This window comes from Hevea brasiliensis, chromosome 7 (assembly GCF_030052815.1).
Source record: "Hevea brasiliensis isolate MT/VB/25A 57/8 chromosome 7, ASM3005281v1, whole genome shotgun sequence".
NCBI classification, from domain to species: domain Eukaryota; kingdom Viridiplantae; phylum Streptophyta; class Magnoliopsida; order Malpighiales; family Euphorbiaceae; genus Hevea; species Hevea brasiliensis.
In genome coordinates, this window is record NC_079499.1 from 101,655,181 (window position 1) to 101,668,665 (window position 13,485).

A 13,485-nucleotide genomic window follows, 5' to 3' on the forward strand; every position below is an offset into this window, starting at 1 on the left:
TAGAGAGAGGGAGAGAGTCCATTGCTCAACTAATTACAGCTCTGATTAGATTATCATGTTGCAACAAGTAAAAGACTTAATTAAAGTAGCTGGTATTGAGTCTCCATCATTCTCTCAAACACTTGCAGAAAATGGAAAGAACCAAAATGGTTTATTAATTTATTTTTTAAATGAACCTTATGTTCCTTCAGAATTCAAATACATTACAATCCTCCCTTATCTTTGCTTTCACACTATTGCCACACTCTCTTTCCCCTCCTTATTCCTGCCTTTGATCAACCCCATATCTTGCATTCCTTAAATTATTAACCTGAAGGAGGCATGGTTGATAAAAGGGTAGTTTAGTCATTTCAATAAGAATAATAATGTGATGGTTATAGTTAGAACAACAGGGATTGTTAAGTAATTATCAAATTACATAATCAACCTTATTAGGTGTATCTCTCTGGTCCATGTTCCATAATGCTATTGCCTTTCACCAATAAATAAAATAAACAAAAAAGTGAATATTATTTTTCTGCCAACTAAGAGAGAGAAATAGAGTGGGAAACATGTTTTTGTTTGCTTTCCAAATTGGCTTGGCTGCACTGATATTGCTTTCGTCCTTTTTTTTTTAATAAAATTAAATATACAAGTATAATTTTTAAAAAACTTATTAAAAAAAATTCTATATTTATAAATTTTTTACAATTTTATTATATTAAAAAAATTATTAATTAAATCATATAATTTTTAACTCTTACCAATTATATCTTTAACATCACTGACAGTTATTGTAAAATCTAATTCTTATAATATTCATCATCACCAGTAAATTTTAATTTTTATAATATAATGATATTTTAAATACTTACACTTATTCACAAACAATTATGTTAGGACATAATATATGAATCACTCAAGTCCATCTAGTCACTGTGATCTTATGATATTGGTCAATTGAAATTATTATTAATATCAATATTTGTAATTTAATATAACAAAAAGGCTTAATACTACATATATATAAAAAAAAATAAAGTTTTAGTTCTAAAATTTAATTTTTAATATCATCCCATCACTGTGTATTCAGATATTTTTTTTTCCTGTATAAAATTAAATAATTGCTACCTTGATTTATTTCATTGTGATTTATAATTTAGTTTCTGAATTTTATCTTTATTATATTTTAATTTTTAAATTTAAAATTAATTATTTAATTATTAAATTTTATATTATATTATATTTTAATATATAAATTTTCAAAACTTAATTATTTAATTTCTAAATTTTATAGTATTTCATCTTTAATTTATATAATTTTAATATATAAAATAATTTAATTATTCTATTAATAGATAAAATTATTATAAATATTAAAATTATATAGATGAAATTATTTTATATATTAAAATTAAAGGAATTATATTTATTTTTTAAAATTTAAAAATTAAAATATAATATAATAAAAAATTTAGAAATTAAAAAGTTAAAATATAATATAAGGTAAAATTAAATATCGGGTCCGGTTGTGAGAGTGAGCCGAGCCGAGCCGCGAAGCCTGAGGTGGAAGTTGTCGGTGGTACTCGTGCAAGCTAACGAATAGCAGAGCATAGCTCGACCTCTTCTCTCTCTCTCTCTCTCTCTGTCTCTCTATGACTACGAAAACGTAATACCCGTTCGAGAAACGGAGAGGAAAAAAAAATAAAATTAAAAAGTAAAAATAAATATCTCTTTCTCCATTGCCTTTCTCAGCTTCTTCTTCATGCTCCCTTCTCTTCTACGGTGTCTTTAGATGCATCATTCTTCTTCTTTTTCTCTTGCATTTCTCATTCTTTCTTTGTGTTTTGATGTGTTGTATTCTTGGCATTGATGTGGATTTGTCGTTTCTGCGAAACTTGAGGTGTTGATTCATTGCTTTTTTGTGTTTGGATTCTTGTAAATCTCTTTTTAGATTCATTCCTTTATTTTGGTTTTGTTTGGTAAGCTCATTTTCAATGAATAGTGAAAATTAAAGTGTTTTGTTGCTTCGATCTACTGTTTGTTTCACTGAATTGTTTTTGGAATTCACTTCTATCTGTTTCCTAAAATGGCGGTTTTCTCCGATTTGATTCAGTTTCATCTGTTTGGTTAGTGGGAAAGCTGTGGAATTTAATTGCCTTTTTTTAGAATGGAAAGTCAAACTGAGAATATGGTATTGGATTACTATAATTTTCTGTGCAAAGAACTGCGCTTTTTGGACATGTAAGCTAAAGCAGAGCGATTGATCTGTGTCCTAGTAGTTCAGGACAAATGAACTTGAGTAATTCAATGATGTGGCACTCTCTTTAGATGTGAAATGCTTTCAGATTCACTTGCTGTGGCTAGCGTTATATACACACGAATTATACTCTTCTTCTTCTTCTTGTTCATCTTCTAAAGTGATTTGAATTCAGTTAGCGTGATGACCAATCTGATCTGGCATTTTCATATCGTCATTATTGTTATTTTGTTTCTCACTTGGGCTTTTGTTTTGTTCTCTGCAGGGGAATTTGATGTTTTGACTCTGTCTACAAGGTAGATCTGGAGAAGGGCACAGTATTTGATTGATTTGTTTTTGGTTGGGAATCTTGAAGTGAAGTAAAGCTGGCGGCTACACTGGCTTGGAGGTTTGCTGCCAGTGCCACCAATGGCAGCAGCCTTGGTGCTAACGACATGGTAATTGATTCTGCTCGTGTTCATTTGTATGAGAATATACAATGAAGAATTTGTTGTAGATGTTGATTTTTGTGTGCCCATTTCAGAATATGAATGGTATAGGCTAGATCCTGTTGTCCTCATTGTTGCTGATTAATATGTCTAGTTCTGTTGGATGCTCCTGATGTTTGCTAGTATAGACTTCAAATCTATGATAGAGTTATCAGAGAAAACGTATTATGCAAGTTAGTAGCATTGTGTTGTTGGCTGCACTTCTCTATGCCTGTTTCAGTAGGCCTGCTGAGCTATGGCAATTGTAGATAAAAAAGGGAAATGCTAGTATTATTTTAAGTGATGTACCATTTTTGATAAGTGAACATCAATAATTCTTCCATAGGCCTTCTCTCTCTCTCTCTCTCTATCTCTCTATGTGTGTGTGTGTGTGTGCGCGTGCGCGCGCGCGTGTAATATCCAAATCTCAAGAATGTTGGTAATGTTTTGGTATTTTCATGATTGAGCAAACTAATATGGAATTGAATTTTCTAGTTGCTTCTCATAATTGCTATTTATGTTCATTATTGACTTGATGTTTTGACTTGTACAACGGACATTCTCATTCATAATTGTAGGAAAAAAATGTTGATGGAAAACTTCAAGATTCAGAGCCCCCAACTCCACATTCAATTATAAAGATGGGTTTGAGGTGAGTTCAGATTTTACTCATGCAATGTAGTAGTTATTTTTCTCATCACGAGACCAACTAGGAGGAAGTTTCTTGTAAGTTACGGTAGAAATGACAATTCTTGCTCTGTTTTTTTATGCTTTTAAATCATGTGCAGAGACCGTAGCAGTAGCATGGAGGATCCAGATGGGACATTAGCAAGTGTTGCACAATGCATTGAACAGTTGCGGCAGAGTTCCTCATCTGGACAAGAGAAAGAGTATTCCTTGAGGCAGTTGCTAGAACTTATTGAAACACGGGAAAATGCTTTCAGTGCTGTTGGATCTCACTCTCAAGCAGTTCCAGTGCTTGTTTCTCTTCTCCGATCAGGATCACTTGGAGTGAAGATACAGGCTGCTACTGTTTTAGGATCTCTATGCAAGGAGAATGAGCTAAGGGTAAAAGTCTTACTTGGAGGATGCATTCCACCATTACTTGGTCTCCTCAAGTCAAGCTCTGCAGAAGGTCAAATTGCAGCAGCAAAGACAATATATGCTGTTTCTCAGGGTGGTGCTAAAGATCATGTTGGATCTAAAATTTTTTCCACTGAAGGAGTTGTTCCAGTGCTCTGGGAGCTGCTTCGCAATGGGCTCAAAACTGGCAACTTGGTTGATAACTTATTGACTGGAGCACTAAAAAACCTCTCTAGCAGCACTGAGGGATTTTGGTCCGCAACAATACAGGCTGGAGGAGTAGATATACTTGTGAAGTTGCTCACAACTGGACAGTCAGGCACTCAAGCTAATGTCTGCTTTCTTCTTGCTTGTATGATGATGGAGGATGAATCTATTTGTTCTAAGGTATTGGCAGCAGAGGCCACTAAACAACTGCTTAAGCTATTAGGACCTGATAATGAAGCCTCTGTGAGAGCAGAAGCTGCAGGTGCTCTTAAGTCTCTTTCTGCACAGTGTAAGGAAGCAAGACGAGAGATAGCTAATTCTAATGGCATTCCTGCCTTGATAAATGCCACAATAGCTCCTTCAAAAGAATTTATGCAGGGTGAGTATGCCCAAGCCTTACAGGAAAACGCCATGTGTGCTCTTGCAAACATTTCAGGCGGTTTGTCATATGTAATCTCAAGCCTTGGTCAAAGCCTTGAATCATGCTCTTCACCTGCCCAGACTGCTGACACCTTGGGGGCTTTAGCTTCAGCGCTGATGATATATGATAGCAAAGCCGAATCTACAAGAGCATCAGATCCTGTGGCTGTTGAGCAGACTTTGGTTAAACAGTTCAAGCCTCGCTTACCATTTCTTGTGCAGGAACGAACTATTGAAGCTTTAGCCAGTTTGTATGGAAATTCCATACTTTCCATTAAACTTGTAAATTCTGAAGCAAAACGATTGCTTGTTGGTTTGATCACAATGGCGACCAATGAAGTTCAGGATGAGCTTATAAGAGCTCTTCTCACACTATGCAACAATAAGGGCAGCCTGTGGCGTGCACTCCAAGGCCGTGAAGGGGTTCAACTTTTGATATCTCTTCTTGGGCTTTCATCAGAACAACAACAAGAATGTGCAGTTGCATTGCTTTGTCTTCTATCTAATGAAAATGATGAAAGTAAATGGGCCATCACTGCTGCTGGTGGTATTCCTCCGCTTGTTCAAATTCTTGAGACAGGGTCAGCTAAAGCCAAGGAAGATTCTGCAGCAATCCTTAGGAATCTATGCAATCACAGTGAAGACATACGTGCATGCGTTGAAAGTGCTGATGCTGTTCCTGCATTATTGTGGCTACTCAAGAATGGGAGCCCCAATGGGAAGGAAATTGCAGCAAAGACTTTAAATCATTTGATCCATAAATCTGATACAGCAACTATCAGCCAGCTCACTGCATTGTTAACCAGTGATCTACCTGAATCAAAAGTGTATGTTCTGGATGCTCTAAGAAGTATGCTTTCTGTGGTTCCCTTGAGTGATATATTACGGGAAGGCAGTGCTGCAAATGATGCAATAGAGACAATGGTTAAGATATTGAGCTCTACTAAAGAAGAGACTCAGGCAAAGTCTGCCTCGGCTTTGGCTGGAATTTTCGAAGTCAGAAAGGACTTGCGTGAGAGTGGTATTGCAGTTAAAACTCTTTGGTCGGTGATGAAATTGCTAAACGTTGAATCGGAGAACATCTTAGTAGAGTCATCTCATTGCCTTGCCGCCATTTTTCTGTCAATTAAAGAGAACCGAGATGTGGCTGCTGTTGCTCGAGATGCATTGTCTTCCTTAGTCATGCTTGCTAACTCCTCAGCTTTGGAAGTTGCAGAGCAGGCAACATGTGCTCTGGCGAATCTTATTTTGGATGGTGAAGCTTCAGAGAAAGCCATTCCTGAAGAAATTATTCTGCCTGCAACTAGAGTTTTGCATGAGGGCACAGTGTCCGGAAAGACTCATGCAGCAGCAGCAATTGCTCGTCTACTCCATTCTCGCAGAATTGATTATGCCATAACTGATTGTGTTAATCGTGCTGGAACGGTTCTTGCATTAGTTTCATTTTTAGAATCCGCTAATGGCGGACCTGTTGCCACATCAGAGGCACTAGATGCACTAGCTATTCTGTCAAGGTCAGAAGGGGCCAGTGGGCACATTAAACCAGCATGGACAGTTTTAGCTGAATGCCCAAGAAGTATAACCCCAATAGTTTCATCCATTGCAGATGCAAAACCTTTGTTGCAGGATAAAGCTATTGAAATATTGTCACGACTATGTCGAGATCAGCCTGTTGTTTTAGGAGACACTGTTGTTACTGCCTCCGGATGTATAGCATTAGTTGCTAGAAGGGTGATCAATTCCACAAATCCAAAGGTCAAAATTGGAGGAGCTGCACTTCTTATTTGTGCTGCGAAAGTTAGTCATCAGAGAGTGTTGGAGGATCTTAGTCTATCAAATTCATGTACCCATCTTATTCAATCACTTGTTGTAATGCTTAATTCTGCAGAGGCTTTTCCTTCGGGAACTCAAGGTGATGATGACAAGGAGGTCATTAGTATCTGCAGGCATACTAAAGAAGAAGCTGGGAATGATGACTCCAACACTGGAACAGCACTAATTTATAGTTATAACTTAGCTATTTGGCTACTCTCTGTACTTGCTTGTCACGATGAGAAAAGTAAAACTGTGATAATGGAGGCTGGAGCAGTTGAAGTCCTCACAGACAGAATTTCACATTGTTTTTTGCAATATAGTCAGGTCAGACTTCCTTTCTTCTTCTTCTTCTTCTTCTCTCGCTCTATCTCTCTCTCTTTTTCTTTTTTAAAGTAAAACAATTACACCTTGTTATATATCATTTTCCTGAAGGAACATTGAGTGAATCTTTGTATATCTAGAGGATCAAAATTCTGAGATCTGCACATAATAATGGACTAAAGTTTATCACATAGTTCGATATTATGCAGCATTAAAATGTAATCTACGGTCTTATTTCCATTAACTTTAATTTGCACCAATATGGTTATCTATGCAGGGTGATTTCAGTGAAGATGGCAGCATATGGATTTGTGCTTTATTGCTTGCAATTCTGTTTCAAGATAGAGATATCATACGAGCGCATGCAACAATGAAATCTATACCAGTACTTGCAAATTTGTTGAAGTCAGAGGAGGCTGCAAACAGATATTTTGCTGCTCAAGCAATTGCAAGTCTAGTCTGTAATGGTAGTAGGGGAACTCTTCTGTCTGTTGCCAATTCAGGGGCAGCAGGTGGCCTTATCTCTTTACTTGGCTGTGCTGATGTTGATATATCTGATCTTCTGGAATTATCAGAGGAGTTTGCTTTGGTGCGTTATCCAGACCAAGTTGCTCTTGAGAGGTTGTTCAGGGTTGAAGACATAAGGGTTGGAGCTACTTCTCGAAAAGCCATACCTGCCCTTGTCGATCTACTCAAACCAATTCCAGACCGCCCAGGGGCACCTTTTCTAGCACTAGGGCTTCTGACCCAGCTTGCAAAGGACTGTCCACCAAATAAGATTGTAATGGTAGAATCAGGGGCTTTGGAAGCCTTGACAAAGTATCTTTCACTTGGTCCCCAAGATGCAACTGAAGAAGCTGCAACTGATCTGTTAGGGATCCTATTTAGCAGTGCTGAAATTCGGAGACATGAATCTGCATTTGGTGCTGTTAGCCAACTTGTGGCAGTCTTACGCTTGGGTGGAAGAGGTGCTAGGTATAGTGCTGCTAAAGCGTTGGAAAGCCTGTTTTCTGCTGATCATATCAGGAATGCAGAAAGTGCCCGACAAGCTGTCCAGCCCTTGGTGGAGATCCTTAATACTGGGATGGAGAAAGAACAACATGCTGCTATTGCTGCATTGGTTAGGTTATTGAGTGAAAACCCATCACGAGCGCTTGCAGTTGCAGATGTTGAGATGAATGCAGTTGACGTACTTTGCAGGATCCTCTGCTCAAATTGTTCAATGGAGCTCAAAGGGGATGCTGCAGAGTTATGTGGTGTTCTTTTTGGAAATACACGGATCAGGTCCACAATGGCTGCGGCACGCTGTGTTGAGCCTCTGGTTTCTCTCCTTGTTACTGAGTTCAGTCCTGCTCAGCATTCAGTTGTCCATGCACTGGATAAACTTGTTGATGACGAGCAACTGGCAGAACTAGTTGCTGCACATGGTGCAGTTATTCCTCTTGTTGGCCTTCTCTATGGTAGGAATTACATGCTTCATGAGGCTATTTCCAGAGCATTAGTGAAGTTAGGGAAAGACAGGCCTGCTTGTAAAATGGAAATGGTAAAAGCTGGAGTAATTGAAAGCACACTTGATATTCTCCATGAAGCACCAGATTTTCTCTGTGCTTCATTTGCAGAATTGCTTAGAATATTGACCAATAATGCTGCCATTGCTAAGGGACCATCTGCTGCAAAGGTGGTTGAGCCTCTTTTCCTGCTGCTAACAAGACCAGAATTTGGGCCTGAAGGACAACATAGTGCATTACAGGTTCTAGTGAACATTCTGGAGCGTCCACAATGTCGTGCTGACTACAACCTCACCTCTCACCAAGCTATTGAACCACTTATTCCCTTGCTTGATTCTCCAACTCCAGCAGTTCAACAGTTGGCAGCTGAGCTTCTATCACATCTACTCCTGGAAGAACATCTTCAGAAGGATCCATTGACACAGCAAGTAATTGGTCCCCTCATTCGAGTTCTTGGTTCTGGCATACACATCTTGCAGCAGAGAGCTGTCAAGGCTCTTGTTAGCATTGCACTCACATGGCCAAATGAAATTGCGAAAGAAGGAGGTGTGAAGGAGCTATCCAAAGTGATATTGCAAGCTGACCCTTCTCTTCCTCATGCCTTGTGGGAATCTGCTGCTTCTGTATTAGCTAGCATTCTGCAATTTAGTTCTGAATTTTATTTGGAAGTGCCTGTTGCTGTGTTGGTAAGGTTGCTTCGATCTGGATCAGAAAGTACAGTAATTGGTGCACTAAATGCCCTTTTGGTGTTAGAAAGTGATGACGGAACTAGTGCCGAAGCAATGGCTGAAAGTGGTGCCATAGAAGCTCTTTTGGAACTTCTTAGAGGTCATCAGTCTGAGGAAACAGCTGCAAGGCTTCTGGAAGTATTACTCAACAATGTGAAAATCAGAGAATCAAAAGCTACTAAATCTGCAATCTTGCCCTTGTCCCAGTACCTCTTGGATCCCCAAACTCAAGCCCAGCAGGCAAGGCTACTGGCAACTTTGGCACTTGGGGATCTATTCCAAAATGAGGGCTTGGCTCGAAGTACTGATGCAGTTTCAGCCTGCCGTGCTCTAGTCAATGTCCTTGAAGAGCAGCCTACAGAAGAAATGAAAGTTGTGGCTATATGTGCTTTGCAGAACCTTGTTATGTACAGCCGGTCTAACAAAAGAGCAGTTGCAGAAGCTGGTGGTGTTCAGGTTGTATTGGATTTGATTGGTTCGAGTGATCCAGATACATCTGTCCAGGCTGCGATGTTTGTTAAACTTCTCTTCTCCAATCACACCATTCAGGAGTATGCTTCCAGTGAAACAGTTAGAGCTATAACTGGTAAGTTCTCTGTATTTCCCATGCATGATTGGTTTCATATTTCTTACAAACCAAAACAAACTGTCTATTCAGTTCAACCTGATTTGGTTTGTCAATTTGCATTCAATGATGAACACCTCAAATTTACCTGTTGTATTTGTTGTGACAATTTCTTTGATGTTTCCTGATGTGAATTGCAAATTATTTTGGTTATTGAATTTTGGCTTTGTAATAATAAAGCTCTCATATGACTTTTTCATGTCAAAATCAGAGTTCAATTTATGTAAAGAAAGGAAACATTATCATATTTTCTGGACAAGCAAAGGTAAAAAAGATGTATTCTCATGGAGAATTTGCCTAGAATTTGTTGTGGAGGTTTGGTTGGGTATTTATTTTATCAAGTTGCTTGTAAGTTCAGATTACACCCTTGATCGAACTTCCTTGAAACTAATTTAAAAACTGATTATTCACCCATGTAAACACTGACTGCATCAGCTGGTAACTTTAGCCAGAAGATAGCTTATATGAATTATTGAAATATTTCCTGATATGAACAACATTTCCTTATCTCATATGCAAGCAACATGTTATGTACTTGTTCTTTTCTTTTTAAATAGAACAATTTTTACTTGCATAAGCATTAATAATTTTAAGTTGCCTACTGTGTTGAAGATGCTCGAAAGACTTAACAGTCAGTTTGACAGTAGATTTAGCCCAGCTAGATTAGTTGGTGTTTGGAAATTAGTTCACCTTTTCAGTTTTGATTCCGTGCATAATGCGTTAGCAGCTATTGTGGCTGAGTGAATTTTCAGTGCAAGGATCTTGTGTCCCCCCTTTTTCAATTGTCCGGTAACTTTCTGTTTTGGTCTTGCAGCTGCTATTGAGAAAGATTTATGGGCCACTGGAGTTGTGAATGAGGAGTATCTAAAAGCTCTAAATTCTCTCTTCAGCAACTTCCCACGTCTGAGGGCAACTGAACCTGCAACACTCAGTATACCTCATTTGGTTACATCCCTTAAGACAGGTTCAGAAGCAACTCAAGAAGCTGCCTTGGATTCACTTTTTCTTCTCAGGCAAGCTTGGTCAGCATGCCCAGCTGAAGTTTCAAGAGCTCAATCCCTGGCTGCTGCAGATGCTATCCCCTTGTTGCAATACTTGATTCAGTCTGGCCCACCCCGATTTCAGGAGAAAGCTGAATTCCTGCTGCAGTGTTTGCCTGGTACATTGTTAGTTATCATCAAGCGCGGAAACAACATGAAGCAGTCAGTGGGAAACCCAAGTGTATATTGCAAACTAACACTCGGCCATACTCCGCCAAGACAAACAAAGGTAAGATGCTTTTTGGTATTTCTCCCCAATTTTTAATCCGATTTGTTTTTGAGAATATGGGTTTTAATTTCATTTGTTACATATTTGCCAAAATAAAGCTTCAATTCTGAAATATAAACACAATACAGAAGAGCCTTTACATCAATAAAATCATTACAGCTAGAGCTCATTATATTTTGTTTTACGTGCTAAAAATGCCATCTAAACTCAACTCTCCAAGAAAATGTATGCAAACTTAAAAAATGCAACCTAAACTGGGCCCCCTTTTATGCGTAATTAGTCTTGGAGTGCTAGCTTATTGTTGTTTCATAATCTAGAACTGAACTCTCCAAGAAAATATAGGTTGAACTGATGAAGCATACTGTGCATATCATTGTCTTCTCTTCTCTTCTAGTAGAATTTGCCATTTCAGCTTCTTTCTCACAAATGATATAATTGTCAGATTGTATCAACTGGCCCAAATCCGGAGTGGGATGAGAGTTTTTTGTGGTCCTTTGAGAGTCCTCCAAAAGGCCAGAAGCTTCATATTTCATGCAAAAATAAGAGCAAAATGGGGAAGGTACTCCACTAGAATATAGATATTCTTTACATTGTACCTAAATTTTTTCTTATTATTTAACCTATTCATTTCTCTTGATCTTACAACAGAGTTCTTTTGGAAAAGTAACGATCCAGATTGATCGGGTTGTAATGCTAGGAGCAGTTGCTGGAGAGTATACTCTGTTGCCTGAAAGCAAAAGTGGGCCCTCAAGGAATTTGGAAATAGAGTTCCAGTGGTCTAACAAATCCACTAATAATGATGCAACCACAAATTGAATTTTTAGGGAGGAAATATTTTCCCAGTATAGTTATTATTATTATTTTAAAAAAATCTTCCCTTCCAAATTGAGTTATTTCTCATTTCAGTGTAAATAGTTTGCAAAGGATTTTGATTTTTGTAGGTGCTTGCCATTGAGTCATAAAAGAAATTGTAATTTGTTCAATGTATTCTTTTGTAAGTTGATGTTATTATAATCTCTGGAACCATATGGACTGAGTTAAATTCTTCTTTGTTGTTTTTGTACCAAAAATGTGTGCTTGTCAATCTGAGAGGAAAAAAAAAAAAAAAGTGTCTGAGCATCTTTAGCAACTTCCATAGATTTGTTGTTTGATCCCAAAGCTAACACCAATTATGTATGACAATTTTTTTACTTTCTTTGGACTCCTAGTGAAGTTTGGACTTGTAACTCTGAAAACAATTTAAATATCATTAAGTCAAATTTTATTGTCTATTGATTGATGTATTAATACTTCTTAATTACTTTGTTTTGTTATGAGATTTTCTTTTAGGAAATTTTATTTGAATTCCATAACGATTTCTAATTTTAACAATAATTTTACAGGGATAGTGTTATTTCTAGAGTTTTTTTTTTTTTTTTTTAATAAAAAGTAGGGGAGCCAAATAAAAAAACTAGACTGAAACAAATCTAGAAAAAGTCACTCTGGAGATATTACTCTCCATAAGTGGAGTGACATTATTTAGAGGGTTGTTCAACCGATATATTACTTGACAGTATTAATTTAGATTTAAAGTTTGTTTGACATTATTATTCGAGTTGTATTGATATGGCTCTACTGATTTTTTGAATAAATTTTGTGATTTGAATGATTCGTAAACAAATGAGAGAGAGAGAGAGAGAGAAGGGGAGAGAAACGACAATGGCGATAAGAAAGGATAGCGCCATAAGGGCATTAGAAGAATAATAAAAGCATTATTTTATCATTTGATTTGTTTAACCAACCAAATACCAAATATGATGGCCAAAGTCTAAGTGCCATTATTCTTTCGTTTTTGTGGGTTTTCTCCTCTCAGGTTAGGTTTGTCATTTGCTGCACGTGGTTTTTTTCTGCCCCTCTCTGGATGGAGAGAGGCAACCTTCCTTTCTCGATTAATGGGTTCTCTCCCTACCAACAGATAGAATCATATATAGTTTTTGATTGGTGGGCAGTGAGGAATTATTTGTGAGGGATCTTTAAGCTCCCAACAGACTATAAAATAAGCTTAAATTAAGTGTTTATAAACTTATTTTTATAAGTTAAGCCAAACATTTTCTAAATAAAATATGATTACTTTTGAAAAAAAAAAAATATAAAAACTCAACACTTGGATTTAACTATATAGATCCTAACTAGTGTTCATACGTAATACCCTAAGATCTCTATCATATTTGTATTACTAGTCAGTCATATAATTACGTGAAAAATATGAACTATATAGATTAATTTATAGTCTAACTGTGTACCTTATTATTACAGAAAGATAAAATGCTTTAAATCATTATGATTGAGAATACATTTAAAAAAAGTTTAAGAACTAATTTCAAATAGTTAGAACTTTTGTTACTATTTTAACCAACTCCCTTTTTTATTAAGAAGATTGGCTATTTGTAATTTAATATGACTACCTTTGCCTAATGGATATAACTCTTCGTATGGATACATCTCTATATATGGATACAACTCTTTATAATTACACAGGTTAATTACTTTCTTTTAATATATATTTTTATTTCACAAAATAGAAAATCACGAATCTGGATTGATCCACATGGGTGACCCAATCCATATTTCTAACAGTTTTTAATTCCAAGTTTCATAATTGAAACGCTAGGAAAATAGAGATTATGCAAGGTTAGGATTCTTTTGTAAGGTAAAATAAAGGGTATGGGTAGCATAAATCCACTTGAAGTAGACTGTTTTATCCTCGCCCACATCTTTTACAAGCCTTCTATAGTTTGCATAATAACTGATGAATAGAAACACG

The 13,485-nt window shown here is 36.9% G+C and overlaps 1 protein-coding gene across 3 annotated transcripts; it reads left to right on the forward strand.

The window, feature by feature from the left end:
• The first annotated feature begins 1,622 nt into the window (after positions 1 to 1,622).
• On the forward strand, positions 1,623 to 11,724 carry LOC110671010 (protein CELLULOSE SYNTHASE INTERACTIVE 1). 3 transcript variants are annotated; one of them, XM_058150340.1, is made up of 8 exons: positions 1,623 to 1,764; positions 2,505 to 2,676; positions 3,285 to 3,358; positions 3,495 to 6,555; positions 6,830 to 9,374; positions 10,228 to 10,682; positions 11,125 to 11,241; positions 11,331 to 11,724. In XM_058150340.1, exons 2-8 carry the CDS (start codon positions 2,674 to 2,676, stop codon positions 11,496 to 11,498), a joined length of 6,423 nt encoding a protein of 2,140 aa, XP_058006323.1. In that variant the 5' UTR covers positions 1,623 to 1,764; positions 2,505 to 2,673; the 3' UTR covers positions 11,499 to 11,724. The 3 variants fall into 3 exon arrangements, with proteins under 3 accessions (XP_058006323.1, XP_058006324.1, XP_058006322.1); XM_058150341.1 differs by having other exon boundaries at positions 1,739 to 1,882; XM_058150339.1 differs by lacking the exon at positions 1,623 to 1,764 and adding an exon at positions 2,078 to 2,223.
• The last annotated feature ends 1,761 nt before the right edge of the window (positions 11,725 to 13,485 follow it).

Bases quoted from the DNA above. Each gene is read 5' to 3' on its own strand.
- LOC110671010 (XM_058150340.1), top strand. The intron at 6,556-6,829 runs GTCAGACTTCCT...TTATCTATGCAG, and splicing joins GTTTTTTGCAATATAGTCAG to GGTGATTTCAGTGAAGATGG. The intron at 9,375-10,227 runs GTAAGTTCTCTG...TTGGTCTTGCAG, and splicing joins AACAGTTAGAGCTATAACTG to CTGCTATTGAGAAAGATTTA.